This window comes from Cervus elaphus, chromosome 21 (genome assembly GCF_910594005.1).
Source record: "Cervus elaphus chromosome 21, mCerEla1.1, whole genome shotgun sequence".
Classification (NCBI taxonomy): Eukaryota; Metazoa; Chordata; class Mammalia; order Artiodactyla; family Cervidae; genus Cervus; species Cervus elaphus.
Window position 1 is genome coordinate 20,675,459 of NC_057835.1, and position 18,818 is coordinate 20,694,276.

Consider the following 18,818-nt stretch of genomic DNA (forward strand, 5'->3'; position numbering starts at 1 on the left):
CACCAGGTTACCTGGGTAGAGATTTCAGTGACTGTGCATGACAAAATACTTTATAGAATTTAGAAAAGTCACTAAGCAAAAAAACCAACAAGAAACCCCAGGGAAAGAAGAGAATCTGATTTCCAGATTTGTCCTATTATTTAAAATATCTTGTTTTCAACAAAAAATTACATGATATAATAAAAACTGAGAAGGTATGGTCCTATATACCCTGAATAGACATTAATCACATGACCTCCAGGGAAGACAGAAAAACGGACAATTAACACATGAGAAGATGCTTGACATCATTAGTCATCCGGTAAACAACAAATCTAACTGAGGAACATCCTACAATATATCTGGCCTGTACGCTTCAAAAATATAAATGTCATAAAATATAAAGACTCAAGAATAGTTCCAACTTAGAGTAAAGAGACATACAACTGCAAAAATAGATTATCTTAGATTTCGTTTTGCTCTAAAGGACATTTTTAGGACAACTGATAAAATGTGAATAAGGTTTTTACAATAAATAATGTTAATTTCCTGATTTTGATCATTGTACTATCATTATGTAACAATCCTTGGTTTTAGAAAATATAAACTGAATTTTTTAGGGCAAAAAAGCACCAAGTCTGCAACTTACTTTTAAACAGTTCAGAAAAAAAAATGTGTGTATATGGAGATTGAAAGAGAAGGATAATGCAAATTTAGCAAAATGTTAATATCTGAGAATCTAAGAGAAAAATTTTTGAAATTCTTTGTATTTTTCTTGCAAATGTTCTGTTAATTCTGAAATCGTGCTTCTGGTGCCAGCACCCCACCTCTCCCAAACGATAGTTAAAAAAAATAAGCTTAGTTCAAGTGAATTAATTCTAATTCAAAATCATAAGAAACTCAGTGACAGTGTCTCTGGGGCTCAGATTTAGAAAAAGTTCAGTGTAGAAACTTAAGAAGAGATTTAGTTAAGAATGGATGCTATGTTTTAAATCTTATTTAATGTGAGCAACAAATAATCACATGCATGTTTGCATATCATATGCAAATACCTGTTACATATTTGTAGTTATCGCTGATTTTAAACTCAGTCTGGCTTTAAGAGGGTTGAGAGGAGTGAAAACTTATGGTTTCAACATCAAATAAGTGAGTAACATAATGCTTTTCCTCAATAATAAATATTTATATCAGTACCAAAGTTCCCTTTTCCAGTCTCATGGAAACTGAATTATATGTGCTAAGGTAGGTACCTGATGGTTTGATTCCAGAAGGTTCAAATTTAAAGTGTGCTTTACAGCTCTTGTCTGATTTACCCCCATGGGATCCGTGTGAAGTACTGGGTTAATTTTGCAGTCACTATCACACAGATACAAGAAAACATAGCAAGTCAGTAAAAGATCCTGAGGCAAAATCTGGGGCTTACATCTGGTGCTTCAGACACTAGAGTAAGTTGTTAACAGAAATATGAATTAAAGAATTACAACAAACTCTGTGCATTCTGGCTACCTTACAATCCTGGATGACACTATACTCTTCTTGAAAAAACACAAACAAAATGAACATTAAAAAACCTTGAATAAATGCAGCCTAGAAAGAGTATGCACAAACTCTGCTCTTCTTACACTGGAAGTGGTTGATTTATACCTTCTCATAGAGTCTTTTTTGTGATTCGAGCTCCAGATGCCTCATTTCCAGGTCTTTGGCTGTGGCAGCAATTTCTCCATCTCTCATGCGTACCTATGGCCAAATCACAAACTGTGAATATCAAAAATAAATAACAGAAATAATTTTTGTTTAATTTAGTAATCTTATAATATGAACAAACCACTAAAAGCATTTTAAAATAATAGATATTGGGTTTTTGAAGCCAGAGTAATTCACAATATATTCACATTCACTGTGGAATCCAGAAATAATCTCTTGAGTTAAAGTTAAGTGTAATTTTCTAAAAAAGAAAGCACAATTACCATATGCTCATTTGCCCAGGCTGGGAGAACAGATGGCAGTTCTTTCCATATTACATTAGCCATATTATGAGTTAGAAAAACTTGAGCAATTTAAATTCACAGTGGATGAAAATATAAAATGTTTAATCTTATTTGATATAACATTTATTTAATGTTCTTTTTGATTAAACTTCTGTACTTTTCTAAATTCAGTTTGGCAATGAGTAACTCCAAGCCAAAGTGTACTGTGGTCTATTCCACCTGTGTGTGCCCTGCTTGGATTCAGCCAATTTAAAGTTCACCTTTCTCCAAAATTTGACTATTTGGAAGCATTTCACGCCTATACACTAGAGGGTTTAGATAAAGGACTCTTTACATAGAGAATCTTGGGAAGTGTCTTAAATACTTGGCTGCCTAAAGTCCTCATTTTTGGGGGGGTGAGAATAACACAATATGTGTTTCAGAACAAAAAGTAAAACCCATTAGCATCTAATCTAAACATATCATCTAACCAATAAATAGTTAATGACTGCATTACTATATCTGTGCACAAGGCAAGTGTTAGATATTGTAGGCACACTATCAAATACAATCAGAGACACAGTAAAAATGAGGATGTAGTGGGATGTGCAAGGACACACATCCAAAGAGTAAAAAAAACCACAGACTGAAAACCAGTTCAACTTAGAGGTTCTTGAGATAGCAACTAGCTCAAAGGTAGGGATACTTGAGTTGATGGAGCAAGAGTAGTTACAATGCTAAGAGGCAGAGGAGAAGTTTGGCAAAGCAAAGAATGCTTTTTAGGAATTTCAATTACAGAAACTCTTTAGCTTATCAATTTTCAGAGATACAAAGAGCTATGTACCACAGCAGAACAGATCAGCTTTGCTTGTTACTAACAGACGTGTCACTTGCATGTGTCACTTTGGACCCAAGAAGTCTCTCCTGCTGGTCCCTGAATTGTGAGTGGAGAAGCTCCTGTAGTCCAGCAGGCTCAGAGCTCACTGTCAGGACCGGAAGCTGAAGGGTGAGAGGCTGGAAGGGGAGGCAGAGGCTGATCACGCCCTGAAAGGACTCGACAGGATGCTCTCATCAAAAAACTGCCTTCACCATCTCAAAGGAATAAAGAGATCACAGAGTTCTAAGCCCGAAATTACTTTTGGGGAAGAACAGACTTTTCTAGAATAATGAATTATCAACCTCATTTACTAGATAATTAAAAGCAGTCATTAGATTTTAAAGACAATTTAAAATTAGTTGGCTTTAAACAAAGCATTATCTCATGCTATAAAAAGAAAGAAGATTATTAATATAAAAATATTTCATATGTGATCAAAAGCAAGTTTGAAACTCTAAGTTAGTTTATAAATTCAATGCAATCCTAATAAAAATTCCAATAGGATGGGAGGATTCAGAGAGAGAAGGAGGGAGAGAGAAAATTTTCAGTCTGTTTAAAATGATAAACATTTGAGAATACTGAGGAAAACTGAAAAGGCAGACTAATTGTGGTAATGAGGCCCACTAATTAGTAAAACATTACCCAGGTGTTATTCCAACAGTGTGGTACTGGCCTAGGAGGAGATCAAATTTATAAGGGAATGGAACATTTAATACTATCAGCTGACAAATGACTTTTGCTAATATTCAACAAATGCTGTTGGGAAAATTGACATGCCTTTGGAAAGAAGTAAGCTTGGTCCCTAACTCATTTCTTACATTTATCAATAATTTTCAGACATAAGGGGCTGGCAAATTTCTTCTGGAAAGGGTAACAGAGTTAAATACTTGAGGTTTTGTGGGATGTAGTTTGTTTCAGCTGTTCACCTCTGCCACTGTAGCACAAAAGAAGCTAAAGGAATATGTAAACAAGTGTGACTGTCGTCCAATAAAACTGTGTTTATGGTCACTGATACTTGAATTTCATATGTTTTAAAAAATCTAATATGATCTTCATGCCATGAAATATTCTTTGATTTTCTTAACAACCAAAAAATGTTAAAACAATTCTAATTTATGAGCCTTACAAAACAGGTGGTCTTGTAAGAGTCAGATATGCTGGTGCACAATAATCTACTGATCCTTAAGACAGAGATTTAAAAAAACAACAGAAAAACACAGAACTAGAAAAAAAACTGCATAGGTGGTAATAGGAATGTGCTAAGTCGCTTCAGGTGGGCCCAACTCTTTGTAACACTATGGATTGTAGCCCACCAGGCTCCTTTGTCCAAGGACCTTCCCAGACAAAAATACTGGAGTGGGTTGCAGTTTCCTTCTCCAGGGGATCTTCCTGATCCAGGGATTGAACCTGCGTCTGTTATGTCTCCTGCACTGTCAGACAGGCTCTTTACCACTAGAGCCGTGGTAACACAACCTTAAATGGGAAGGTTAATAAACATGACACGAAGCCTAGGCATCATAAAACACTAATGAAGTTGGTTATCCAAAAATTAACATATTTTACATGATGAAGACAAGACACTGTAAACATCCTTAGAGACGTGCAACAGAGGAGAACGAAACACAAGGAGAACATTCACAACAGACGGAAGGGTGAGTGCCCCGACCTGCTGCTGGGTGGCTGCTGAGCGCTTAAAATGTGGCCAGTCCTGACTGAGGTGTGTGGCAAGTGTGAACTGACTACTATGTTGCAAAGACTTAGTACAAACAAAAGGTAAAATACCTCAAAGATGTCTGTATAGCAATTACATATTGCAATGATAATTTCAAATATATTGAGCTAAATGTTATTAAAATTAATTTCACCTATTTCTTACTTTTTAATGTGGCCATTAGAAAACTTAAAATTACCCACATGGCCCATGTATTTCTGTTGGACACTGCTGCCCCAAATGATAAAAGAGCCTGTGTAAACTGACAGGAAAAGGAGTGACTTGGTAGAAAGATGGACAAATGATTTAGTTATGCAATTTATAGATCTACAAATGGCAAATGAAAAGATAGTTAACATCACTAGCAAAAAAGAAAACCAACCCCAAAACCAAAAACCATTTTTCACCTATCAGATTGGCAGACAGTAAGACTGATACACTCCAAATTGACTAGGGCATGAGTAGTCTTATACTCTTAAAATAGCTTAAGTGGTTTCATTTTTGGAGGACGATTTGACATTCCTTGGAATTTACTCAACAAAAATGTGTGGAAGTCCTCAGAGATTTGTGCTGAGAATGCAGTCTGGCACTGTTGTGTACAGCAAAATACTGCAAACCTATATATCTAGCACCAGAGGATTAAATAACCAATGACATGGCCATAAAATGGAATACTATACAACCATAAAAATAATGTCTCTGGGGATGAAATGAGAGAAGAGTGGAGAAGGTCCATTTTTAACTCTATATATTTTATAATCAAAATCTTTTTAGACTGGCTATGTGTAAATTTTTATATTAAAAAAATATTTCTCTTACTTCACAATTAACTTCATGGTTAATTGATATTTCCATTTTCAGAGAACCAGTCATCAAAGACCCTTATCAACTTGACTCATTTTCTTGAAATTTCTAAAATATTTAACCATTAATAAAATACAAAAGAAAGTAAGAATGGCTGGGGGATGGAAGAAATTATATAAAACTAAAGGGGCTGTTTGGTATACATTTTGAATTCTAGGAACCATATTTAACTTGAAGGTGTTTGTTACATTTAAATGAGAGTAAATAGAGATAATACATGAGAGTTAAGAATAACAAACCTTTCTCTCAATTTCATCATCTAGTCTTCTTAGCTCCATTTCACGCTGATCTTGTTGAAGCTGCAGGAGACGTCTTCTTGCAACATCTTGTAAGTGCATTTCCTTTACTTTCAACTCTCTTCTCACAGCAGCTAGTCTTAAACACACAATACATCAAGAGGAATCAATAAAATAATTTCCGAATGTGTATTTAAATGGAAAAATACTATGTTCCACAACAATGAAAGGCCTGAAACCTATTTTAGCCTGCTTTCCCAATTTAACTGGTGCCATCGTAACATGACTATTTTTATAATACAATGAAAAGTGCTCAGTTAGAAAACAAGCCTGCATTCATGAAAATAACAAGTGTACATGACTACAGCCAAATTATAGCTAAACTGGCTAGTTCTTCATACTTAAATGTTCTCTTTAATAGGTCTACTACTCAGATCACTTCAATACAACTGATATATTTTATCTGAGAAAAGAATGCAAAAAAAAAAAAATACTCCTATGTTACCAAAGATTATGTATGATTATTCTTTTAGAATTTTGCAGAAGGCTAATGGCTCAGTTCAGTAATTTTTTTAACCCACACCATAAATCTGTTTCATAAAGTCCTATCCAAAAATAATCAATAAACACTTACAAAAGTGATTTTCCCAATAATTAGGGTTAGTGTTAATGCTTATCCCATAATCTTAATCAACTTAAACATTTTGCCTTATGTTTAAGGCAATACTTACTTTTGAATAGCATACTTTTGAATAAGCATTTAGTACTTCTTTCCCCATCCTCCAAAGTATGAAATGCACGATGAGAATAGCAGTCTATATTTCAATTTTTAAGTCTCACAGGTATGTTTAAAACACAATTTTTAAAAATTATGGAAAAAAATCACACTCCTAATTTTAAAATTTTCCGTAATTTTTATAAATTGTGTTTTAAACATACCTGTGAGACTTAAAAATTGTCTCTTAATCTGTGTGACTTAAAACTTGAAACATACTTACCCAGCACTGTGGTACAAGGCATTTGTGTCCACTGTAAAATAACATTTCTAAATAGCAATATCCTTCAAGGTACGTTAGATCATGTATTACTTCTGAATAATCAGAGCAAGTTATATCATACTCAGTATAGTTTTAGAATTCCATTTTACTATAGGCCAATTTTTTGAAAAGTGTATTACAGTTTCTTTTTATTAACTTAAATATATGCTTAATGGAAATAGCAGAATTGGGTAATGACATATATAGTGAAGCTATATATAATTTCACAATAGTGAAAAATGAAAGAAATACAAATTATTAAAATAACTCAGAGGTCCAGCTTCTTCCAAAGTGCTAAACACACCTCTGTCTTTGCTGTATCATCTTTTCCTCCTCTTGTAAGAGTATTTCTCTCCTTGTTTCCTCAGCTCTACGAAGCAGTTCCTGTTTTTGGTACCAAGCTTCATCTTCAACTCTTTGCTGGTCGACTTCAGCTTGCATGTCTTCAACTGCCTGCCTAAGTTGATAATGTTTATTATTGTAACAAAAAGCAAACAAGGAAACAGTAATTTAAGTCCAAGAACAACCACAACACAAAATGCACACCTGATTAACACGTAATTGTTTTGCTTCTAGATGCAAAAATATCTTTAAAGATATTTCCTTCAAACTCTGATTTTATGCAACTACTTAATAATTTACATGTATTTTTCATAAAACCTTTATAACAGATTTTGATTTCATCAAAGAACAACCAGTATTACCTCTCTCTTAAGTAATCCAATTCATCATTCCGTATTCTTTCTCGTTCTTGTGTCTGATAGTCCACAATGAACTTGGGATATTGATTAAACACTGGATATTGCCCTTTGGTCAGCGCAACAAAAGCATCAAGCATGTTGTCTGGATGGATATCAGTGGGTGTGGTATCCAGGAGACGATACACCTCTCTAATTACAGCACTTATATCCAGGTTATTCCGATGGTGAAAAAAATACTGGAAGAAAACTTTGTGATTAAACTGAGATTTACAGAGTAATGCAACTATAGTCATGCGTTATATAAAAAATTATATAACAAATTTTGTTCATTGAATAAAACAAATTTAAAGATGTAAATGTGAATTTAGCTTTAAGAGTTTTTTTTTTTTTTGCGAATTCACTGAAGCTTTTCTTAACCCAAGTTTCAAAATGAAGGTCCAGTTTCATATTCTCAAAAATGTAATAAAATTACACAACCATATTATGAAATTGTGAAATAACACTTTTAAAATTTTAACTCAAAAATGAAGGCTTCCTTTATAGTAACAGAGTGTTTCAACAACAAAACAAATTCTACTAGAATTTATTTATCTTCAAAATCCAAAATAAAGAAATTCAAACCTAAATTAGCCTTTGAAAACAAGTTTGATTTTCAAAAAAATCTGACAATTTCCACATTATCTCATTCCACTGGCAGATCCAAGTTCTAATATACATACACACATACATGCATATATGTATGCATCCTGTGCTTATGAAGTGAAAATAAAATTTGATAGAAACCACAAAATAAGTAACAAACAAGCAAAACCAACTTACTTCATCCTGTCTACCTAAAGAACCTCTCCATTTAAAAACTTCCTCCAATGCTTTCTGTCAACCATTGTCCTGCTAAGCCTCAAAATTCTCATAGTTACCATCCTGCACATGTAGTAAGCAACCAGATTATCGCAGACCAGTCAAATGCACAGAATGAATGACTACTCAATTGTTAAACATCCTCTAAATAGGCAAAAAGCATGCAACTCCAATATTGTCATGAAGCTATGACTTTAGGTAAGCAGCCAAGCTATAACTGACTCTAACTATGAAAAGGCAAGGATGCGATGGTGTAACTTGTTCTCCGCTATATTCCTACCATCTGGCACCAGGACTTGACATACAGTAGGCACTCAATAAATAAAATGGTTTTTTTAGTTGAAACAAATGAAATTTGAGAACTATGACTTAACAAGGATATGTACCTCAAAATCATCTTTACGCTTACAGTTGAGCAAAGGTGCTCGAGAACATACGTTGTAGGCCACAACAGTCATCAGGAGGAACGAAGGATGGTTGGAAAAGACATTATCAAATAATTTGAGCCATTCCTCTCTTGTCAGTACTTCTGAGAACACAGTTTCAAGAAGAGGCCATGCATACAGCTAAAATAAATAAGAAAAAAAAATGTAATAGTTCTTGAGGGAAAAGTCATAACAGTCATTGCTAATGTGCTCATGTTTGGTTTAGATACTAAAATCAGTACATTAAGAACATAATTATGAGAAGAACTACCCTAATTTGGGTTCTTCTTTATAGACGTTCAGGAAAGCAGTTTAATGAAGAAAAATAATGGAATATTGTTAAAAATATAACAGTAGTATTTTTTTATTATAGACTTTCAAGAAAATAGTTTTATTTATACCAGAACCAATGTTAACTTCCGGAGTAAGCTATGTTATTCTAAAAACCTTACACTTCTTACCTGGGAAGTTACATCATGATTTATGAAGTGTTGCAGGAGTTCCTTGTCATGAAATGCCAAAACATTTTCTATCATACTAAGAATATTGATAGGAGGATTAGGAAAATATTCAAACCAGTGTTGACACCAATTGACTATGAAGAAAAAAATTGAAAATTTATCTTTACCTTTCTTTATCATTACAGGGTTTTGCAGTTCTTAAATGTATCCACTTTTATGTCCTCAATATGCCCATTAATAAAGAAAACATGACTTTTTAAGTTCTAGAACAATAGATTTTACACCTACATCACGTTAACATGGTATTTTAAGTTTATAGAAGTTTTCCAGTTTCTTCAGAGCCAGTCAATGAGAAAGTGTCAATTAAATAAACAAATCTTCCCGAAATATTCCTGATGGTAGCTACAACGCTCTGGTTCCTGCTGACTTGCGTGTGACCTGTATTTAGATTTCTCCTGGTTAACAAAATGACCCTTCTAAAAGAGGTCCCTATTTAAGTCTTCGATATACGTGATCAATGTTAAATGGCAATCTCAAATTAAGAGTCCCATTTCTAGAAGACTGTTCTGTAGCCATGGTAACAGGTAACCACCAGGTCTGGTTTTAAATCTAATTGATCAACAACTCATTTCAGTAAACTTGACTTTGAAAACCAACCCGTCAGTGACAGCAGTAGCAGTATCCTCTGAAACTCAGCCAAGAGAAAGCAGAATTGATTCTGCTGAAGAGGCTTCCAAGGCTGACTTTTTAACTCACTCTCACTTAATAACTAGCACAACCCCCAGAACAGTCTTTTCCAAAAGAACCTCAGTAAGATGATCATTTTTGCTCAGTGAACCTACGTCTAACCACCTCAGCTCTATGTGAGTATTTAAATTCTGATTTTCTATTTTAAATACTGAGCTGTGGCTACATGTTTTGCTAAGATCTTTCTCAAATTAGCAAGTGAAGGGTCTGATCAGAATACCAGATTAATAGTTGATAAGGTCCTTCCAATTCTAGAATTACATTATTTCATTTATTAGTTAAGGACTTAGATTTGAGTTAATAATTCAGTCATAAATAAAATCTTGCAAAGACTAAGCTTTTAAAGAAACATTTCAGCTTCTTTAACTGCTGCTTTTTTTGGGGGGGGGGGGCGGTATTTTTCTTGTATTTTAACTGCTGCTCATTATAAGTTAACTTTAAAAGAAAAACCCAGTTCAGCAACATCTCCTTAGGTAAATACCTACAGTATCCCAGACACTGCTTGTTCTGGGAATTTTTATTATATATTTTTTTGTTCTGGGAATTTTAAAACACCATGCACATACCCAAAGCCCTCTTGTATCTGCTGCTGCCGCTGCTGCTAAGTCGCTTCAGTCGTGTCCGACTCTGTGCGACCCCAGACGGCAGCCCACCAGGCTCTGCCGTCCCTGGGATTCTCCAGGCAAGAACACTGGAGTGGCCTCTTGTATCTAATCTTCATCAATAGAATAGCTGTCTTCAATTAAGCAAGAGGGCACTCCTGTTTTATATAGTAACTGTCTCTTCTATTCTGCTGGGCGCCACCACACAGAAATAGACCTAGAGACAGCAATGACCAAGAGCAGGATGGAGACATGATCACTGCATGGAGGTCTCCTTCACTAAACCTGAAGCATCTCCTCCTGGAACCCTAAAGAGTGATTAAAACTGACCTTGATCAACATACTGCAAATTATACACAGAAGTAACTATATTTCTTCACAAGTTCTTCTTGGCCCCAACTAGACCATAACCTGAAAGCCAAAGCAATGGCTTATCCCCAAACCAGGCTAACATTTAGTTGAAGCTCAGTTTACTGAATAAAACTAGTTTGAGACCCTTGATGAAAATCCCTAGCTACTCATGCTGTCATGGATCTCCTAGATTTAGATTTCATGTTTAGAAGAGGAAAATCAATTTCCTTAGTATATAGTCATGTGTTAGCTACGTAACAAGATTTTACCAGAAGTAAAAAAATACATAGTTGTGCGTGCCTACCTAAAGTAGATATAATCTGTCTTTCTTATGGTAAAATATAATTTGCCGTTTTAACTATTTTAAGTGCACTGTTCAGTGATGCTAATTTTATTCACAATGTTGTACAACCATCATTATTTCCAAAATCCTTTCCCAAGAGCAATTCTGTACCTACTCAGTACTAACTTCTCACTTCCACTCCCCTCCGCCCCCCAGCCCCTGGTAAACTTCTATTTTCTGTGCCTTTTAGAGAAATTCCACATAAATCTATCCTGTGTCTAGCTTATTTCACTAAGCATGTTTTCAAGTTTCATCCATGTTGTATAGCATGTGTCAGAATGTCACTGTTTTTGAATAATACCCCGCTGTCCTTGCGACCCCATGGACTATACAGTCTATTGAATTCTCCTGGCCAGAATACTGGAGTGGGTTGCCCTTCCCTTCTCCAGGGTAATTTTCCCAACCCAGGGATCAAACCCAGGCCTCCTACATTGCAGGTGGATTCTTTACCAGCTAAGTTACCAGGGAAGCTCGCATATATACACATATGGTTCATCCATTAATAGACACTTGGGTTATACCTATCTTTTGGCTATTTAAGACTAATGCTGCCAAACATTCATACACAAGCATATACTTGAGTCTCTGTTTTCCGTTCTTGGGGGGATATCCCTAGGAGTACTATTGCAGGGTTATACAGAAATTCTATATGTAACTTTCTGAGGAACCACCAAACTGTTTTCCAGTGACTGCACCATTTTACATTTCTATCAGCAAAGTATGAAGGGTTACAATTTTTCCACATCCATGCCAACACTCGTTATTTTCTTTTTCAAGATTACAGCCATCCTAGTAGGTGTGAAGTGGTGTCTTGCGTGGTTTTGATTTGCATATTTCTAATGACTAATGATCCTGAGCATCTTTTCATGGGCTCACTAGCCATTGTACATCTTCTATGGAGAAATGTCTGTTCAGGTCCTTGTCCAATTTCAAACTGGATTGTCTGTCTTTTGTTTTCCTTTTAAAACTCTCAGTGTTATTGGCAGGGCAAACTAGTACAACCTCTTTGCAGAATCAATTAGAATATTCATATTTTATAATACCATCCTGGGGCTCAACCCAAAAGAAATTATTATAAATTTATGAGCTTGAAGCTAGTCACAAAATTGTTATTTTTAATACATAAAAATTAGAAACAACCTAAATGTCCAACAGTAAAAGATTAAACTAGAACATGTACATTATGGAATATTACAATACAGGATAAAATGTCTAGAAAGTTTACACAAATAAGAGAAATATATATAATGCATTAAATAGAAGTAGTATAATTATAAAAATAACCCCCTAAAAGTCTAACAGTTGGGGGATACACTTTATGGTATACCTATAAGAGGAAATACTATATATAGGCAAGAAATTATATTTTAGAAGACATTTAGTGATTTGGGGAAAATGCTCTTATATTCACGAATATATTATCAAGACTCTCTAAGCAAGAGGAATATTCATAACTTTTCTTTTGTAAATTTTCCTTTATTTTCTCCAATGATGGGTAAAAATTTATTAAAGCCAATACAACATAATAAAATAAACGAAAAACTGTCAAGAGAAATATACTAAAAACTCACAAGATGTATGCTGGGAACTTTTAATTTCTACTTTTCAGAATTTTATTGTTATAGCTGAGTGCTTATCTCCTTTGTACAACAAAAATACATATAAAATTGGTTATTTTTGTTAAACCAGACTTGGTTTAACTTGGATCCAGTTTATTAACCATTTAGTTGACCTGATCTTACTTATATAAAAAAAATGACTCACTTTTTTAGTGTATTACTAGATAATGATGAAGCAGTAAACATATGGGAATACAAGCTATAGGTTCTGACTGCCTGGGTTCAAATTCCTATTCTACCATTAACCTCATCATGGAGCTCAAGCCCTCTTCATCTCCAAAGAGGAGATAATAATGAGTAATACCTACCTCACAGGAGTCCTGTAAGAGTTAAGTGAGTTAATAAAGGCAAAACACTGAGAATGGTACCCGATACACAGAGTTGTCAGTAGAGGTAATAACCAAAGGACGATGAGAATGGGGTAACGGTCAACACCGGCCACGTCAGGCATCGTGTGCGGAATGCTTCACACACTTACTGCACTCTTCTGAACAATAACTGACTTTCAATTAGTGAAGCACCTGCTTCCTTCTTACTAACAAAATCTAGCCTGTAACAGTATCATCTAAAATGCAACCATCTACATTTAAGTAAAAAGGTTTATTTATGTGTTAATGTCCAAACTGTCCATTTTATGCTCTAGGTCTGTCTCATACTAGAACTGTTAAACATTGCAAAGATGAAAAGATATCAGGAAATGGTACAAGTATCTACTCTTGGTTTCATTTTTTACTTACTTATAAGCGTAGCAACAACTTCAAAACAGATGAGCTGGTTGTTCTGGAATAATTTTACAAATGGAAATGCCAGAAGTGGAAGATATGGTGTGTCACTAAAAATGGTGGACCAGTGAGCTAATGCAGAGAGGGTTCTGTGAATAAAATAAGGAAATAAAGACCAGAAAAGCTTGTTAAAATTTGACTAAATAATATATTCAGATTACAAAAGACAATACAGAAGGTAAATTTGGTGAAACTTGGATTTGCCTGTTTTCCCACAATGAGACTGAGGATATAAACTCTTGGCAAGAATACCACAAAAGTGATGTGCAATAATACATAGGTAAGGTTTTTATTACTGGTAATTTTAAATTTGATTACTTGGTTAAGAAGGTGTCTGCTAAGTTTCTCTACTATAAATCACTATTTTCTCCATTTGTAATTAATAAGTACCTTGGGGGAGATACACATTGCTGCAAAATACTGAACATACCTCTGTAATACCCTGAGTAGCTTCCTGCTTTTGATGGGGTATTTCTTCTGAAGGTTGAGAAATGCCACATGAATGCCTTTATCTATAAGGTTACTAAATGCTGTATGATTTTCAGGCAGCTGTAGCAGTGAGCGCCAAATGAACATTCTGAAATTAAAACATAGTTTTAACCAAGAAAAACTGGGGGGATAAGACTGATTTAACATGTAAGGATTTAAATTTTACCTGTATTTCGTTGGAAATTCACCATAGCCTTTTAATAAGATTTGTAAACGCTTTTTGTTTAATCCATCTGACAACTCATTCTATAAAGAGAGAAAAAATAGTATCAATAAGTCCACTGTGGCTTTCTAACTTTAGAACACAATACACAGTAAAAAATATTTTATATCATGGGACTCTCTCCACACACACAAAATCTTTCTCTCTCCTGAGTGTGTATATACACAGCACATAAAGTTTATGACATATTATTTACCCTATTATAGGGTCTGACCAACTTTTTCTGTCAACAGAGAGTAAATATTTTAGGTTTCAGGTCAAAAGGCAAAACCAAGGATATTATATAGACACTTATATAGATGCTTATATCATCATTTAAAATGCAACCATTTAATAATGTAAAAATCATTCTTAGCTGCGCTTCCCTGTTAGCTCAGTTGGTAAAGAATCCGCCTGCAATGCAGGAGACTCTGGTTCGATTCCTAGGTCGAGAAGATCCACTGGAGAAGGGATAGGCTACCCACTCCAGTATTCTTGGGCTTCCCTTGTGGCTCAGCTGGTAAAGAATCTGCCTGCAATGTGGGAGACCTGGGTTCGATCCCTGGGTTGGAAAGATCTCCTGGAGAAGGGAAAGGCTACTCACTCCAGTATTCTAGCCTAGAGAATTTCATGGACTGTGTAGTCCATAGCGTTTCAAAGAGTCAGACACGACTGAGCAACTTCCACTTCATCCTTAGCTTGAGCAGCCAGGGGTCCCAGCACCCAAGCTAAGCTTGGGTCCATGGGCTGCCATTTGTTAATCCCTGTAGCAAGAACAGTGCATTCTAATATCTTCCTCCTTCTCCTGCTCTCTTTTCACTTTTATTTTTAATTCAATTTTTATCTTAATGGGAAAATATTTTGTAGATTTAAGAATTATAAACCCATATGTATAGAGTATCTCGTTTAAGCCTAACTATACAAAGCACAAGAAACCTTCTGGCTTCCTTTCTTTGAGGAAATGGAAAGGTCAGTAGAAGCTCCCCAACTTGCTCAAGGTCACAGATCTGTTAAGTGTTAGTTCAAGACTCAAAGCCAGATTTTCTGACTTAGTTCAGTGCACTTTTTACCATAAGAAACAGGTAATCCAGTGTAAGAGGGAGGTGAGGGACAGCCTGAGATGACAGTGAATGAAGATTCCCCATTTGGGAGCCACGGACCAGACGTCGAGGGCAAGCAGCCCAGACTGGAGCAACACGATCCATGAAAGAGACACGTTCACTGCTGTCATCGCCAAGACACCTGCTGCCATCGAAGCCTCTTTAAACAAAGGACAGACGCCCAGATGAACTGGCCTGAGTTTCATCCACTCTTGTCTCATCCATGAGCTGATGAAGTCCCTAATTCCTTTCTGTGTCCTGAAGCCGTGATTAGCTGAGCACATGCATTTCACCCACAGAAGGGACCTACTCTGACCCACCATTTAGAGCTGGCTAAGGGTTTCCAAGGTGGTGCTAGTGGTAAAGAGCCTGCCTGCTAATGCAGGAGACGCAAGAGACTCGGGTTTGGTCTCTGGGTCAGGAAGATCCCCTGGAGGAGGTCATAGCAACTCACTCCAGTGTTCTTGTCTGGAGAATCCCGAGGACAGAGGAGCCTGGCAGGCTACAGTCCAGAGTTGCACACAACTGAAGTGCCTTAGCACACACACGCGGGCTTTTAGAAGCCGCCTGCTCTCTGACACATTTCTGTGGGCCTTCCACCTGTAATCCAGGCCAAGTGCGGCCAGATGCCCTCCCTGTGGTGTCACTTCTACTTCCCAGAAGTCAGTCACGACCCTGCCCGCTAGTTTTCCCAGGAAAGGCTCCTGTAAACTCTCAGGAAAGCTCAAGCCAGACTTTGTCTCAGATATACCATTCAGCTCCTTTTCTCCCCAGGGCATCCAACTCAGGGTTAATATCCCCCATTCTTTACACAGCTAGCTCTGTGCCTGCTACTTAAGTTTTTTAAAACTAGGCAATATTTTGTTTAGGGCTACAGTGTAGAAGTGATAAAACTACAAAGAAAACCAAGGACGTAATTAATGCAGAAGTGGGGACAATGGGTACGTCTGTGGGACAGGGAGAAACATGATTGGGGAGAAGCACAGAGGGGACTCCAAAGCTACTGATAACACTCTATTTCCTAACGTGGATATGAGTACGTCCAGAAGAGATTTCATGTGGCAGGTCTGAGACTGCTACCCTTACAAAGGCCTACAGGTTGGCCCTGGTCTGTGTCCATATACCTGGGTTTTCAGGACGTTTCCACCCTCCTCAGAACCAGTGGGAGCAGCTCACTGTGCCTAACCCGTACAGTATGGTTTAAGCCGACCACTGCTTTCCGTGTGGAGTTTTGCAATGAACTACACAGGGCATGCCTGTAACCAGCCTCCAGTGAAAGCCCTGAGCACTGAGTTTCTACTGAATTTCCCTGGTAGACAACACTTTACACACTCCTCTTTTGATGCAAGCTTCACTTTTTAAAACTGCTTATAGAAGAAAAGCTGTCAAAATTAATGTGAAAAACACCAACAGTTGGTAAGAACGTGAAGTGACTAGAACACTTAAATACCTCATGGTGAGAATATGGATTGTTTAGATCAACCACCTGGGAAACTCTGACAGTATTTACTAAAGCTGAACATATGCACAGCCCATAAGCCCGTAATTCCATTCCTAGGTTTATACCCAACAAGAGACACATCCTTATGTTCACCAAAGATGCACTAGAATGTTCACAGTAACACTGTTTCTAACAGCAAAAAAAACTAGAAAACTACTCAGATGCCAACCAATAGCAGAATGGATAAAAGCATGGCTTATTCATACCAGGGAATTCTATACAGATATAGAATTGTGACCACATGGATCTCTCAGATATGACGCATGAAAGAAGCCAGACACAAAAGAGTACCAACTAAATGATCCAATGAACATAAGCACAAAAGGGGCAGAACTAATCTAAGGTGTTAAAAAACAGGAGACAGTTATCCTTGGGGTAAGGGGCGAAGTGCCTGGAAGGGAGCAGCAGAGGGCCTTCGAGGGTGTTGGGAAAGGCTCCATTTTTTGATCTGGGTGCTGACAGGGCAGGTGTATTCAGTCTGTAAAAATGTACTGAGCTCCCCATTTATATGTATGTGACTGATTTACTGTCAATAAAAAGTTTTAAAAGGTCCTGAAAATGCTAGCAGTTTCTCTATTGTTGATATTTTCCTTCAATTCCAGAGAATAAGGAAAATACAAAAATAAAACCTATAAAGAAGATAATAAAACTGACTGAAATAGGTAATTCTATTAGTAACTCAGTCTTTCCTATAGAGTTTTTAAAATAATACATAAGTACCCCTATCTTTTTAAAAGTGGCTCAGATGGTAAAGAATTGGCCTGCAATGTGGGAGACCTGGGTTCAGTCTCTGTGTTGGGAAGATCCCCTGGAGGAGGGCATGGCAACCCAGTCCAGTATTCTGGCCTCGAGAATCCCCATGGACAGAGGAGCCTGGCGGGACACAGTCCATGGGGTCACAGAGTCGGACACGACTGAGTGACTAAGCACACAGATAACCAAACATATAGTTCTTGTAGCTTGCTTTTTATATTTAACATACTACAATCATTTCCCTCTCCTCTTACATATTCCTAGATTTCTATTATAAAGCTCTACCATAATTTATATTGATTAGTTACCTAATGGTGGACATTTTGGTTGCTTCTAATTTTTTCTTGAATAAATCACACACACACACAAATTCTGAAGAACAACTGGGCTACTATGAAAATTTTTATGCTCATGCTCTTACTTAAAAATTCTTCTACAGACATGTTTGTGCAAATGTTCAAAGAATAGCCACTGCATCACAGAATGTATTAACAGAAGACTAATATTACAACCTAAATGCCAGTGAGCAGAGTTCTAGTGAGATAAACTAATGTACATCCATAAATGCAATACTATGCAAATATTTTTAACTGCTGTAGCACTACCTGCACTAATATAAATAGTCAATCTATTAAATGATAAGAGCAAGTTATAAGACAGTAATATAGTATGACTCCATTTATTTAAAGAAATTTAAAGGTAACAGATACAGGTATATATGCATATATTTATACACAGAAAACTTCTGAAAGATGAACAGTTATTAATGATGATTACCTCTGGGGAGTGCAATGAAGAGTGGGCTAGGGCACAGAGAGAAAGAGAAGTGTACTTTTGGGTTTTGTCCCTTTACAGCCTTCTCTGCCAGATAACTGTTAATCCAGGAGGCAAATGTGATTTTAAGTTTTCTAGGAGCCATGTTAAAACAGTCACAAGCAGAATGTAAAAATCAAATTTAATAATTTAACCCAATGCAATAAAAATGTTATCATTTGCAAACACAATCAGCATAGTATTATTAATTAATATGATGCTTTTCCTTCTTTAGGGGTAGGAAATTAAGTACAAACTACTATATATAATAAGCTTGTTATATATATAATAGTATAGATATATAACAAGATATACAGCACAGAGAATATAGCTAATATTTTACAATAGCTTTAAATGGAGTATAATCTATAAAAATACTGAATCACTATTTTGTACTAAA

At 36.1% G+C, this 18,818-nt stretch overlaps 1 protein-coding gene across 12 annotated transcripts in view; it reads right to left on the reverse strand.

Moving 5' to 3' along the window:
• TBC1D31 (TBC1 domain family member 31) overlaps positions 1-18,818 on the reverse strand; it is a 78,999-nt gene that overhangs the window by 14,181 nt on the left and 46,000 nt on the right. For 10 of the 12 annotated variants that reach the window (XM_043880441.1, XM_043880446.1, XM_043880440.1 and 7 more), the window contains 9 exons: positions 14,216-14,295; positions 13,991-14,137; positions 13,516-13,649; positions 9,117-9,250; positions 8,617-8,796; positions 7,376-7,608; positions 6,976-7,128; positions 5,638-5,773; positions 1,624-1,716 (listed from right to left, as the gene is read on the reverse strand). In XM_043880441.1, coding sequence (XP_043736376.1) covers positions 1,624-1,716; positions 5,638-5,773; positions 6,976-7,128; positions 7,376-7,608; positions 8,617-8,796; positions 9,117-9,250; positions 13,516-13,649; positions 13,991-14,137; positions 14,216-14,295 — 1,290 coding nt within the window. Of the gene's footprint in view, positions 1-1,623; positions 1,717-5,637; positions 5,774-6,975; positions 7,129-7,375; positions 7,609-8,616; positions 8,797-9,116; positions 9,251-13,515; positions 13,650-13,990; positions 14,138-14,215; positions 14,296-18,818 lie in introns of those variants that run through there. The other 2 variants (XM_043880448.1, XM_043880447.1) reach the window with 2 other exon arrangements.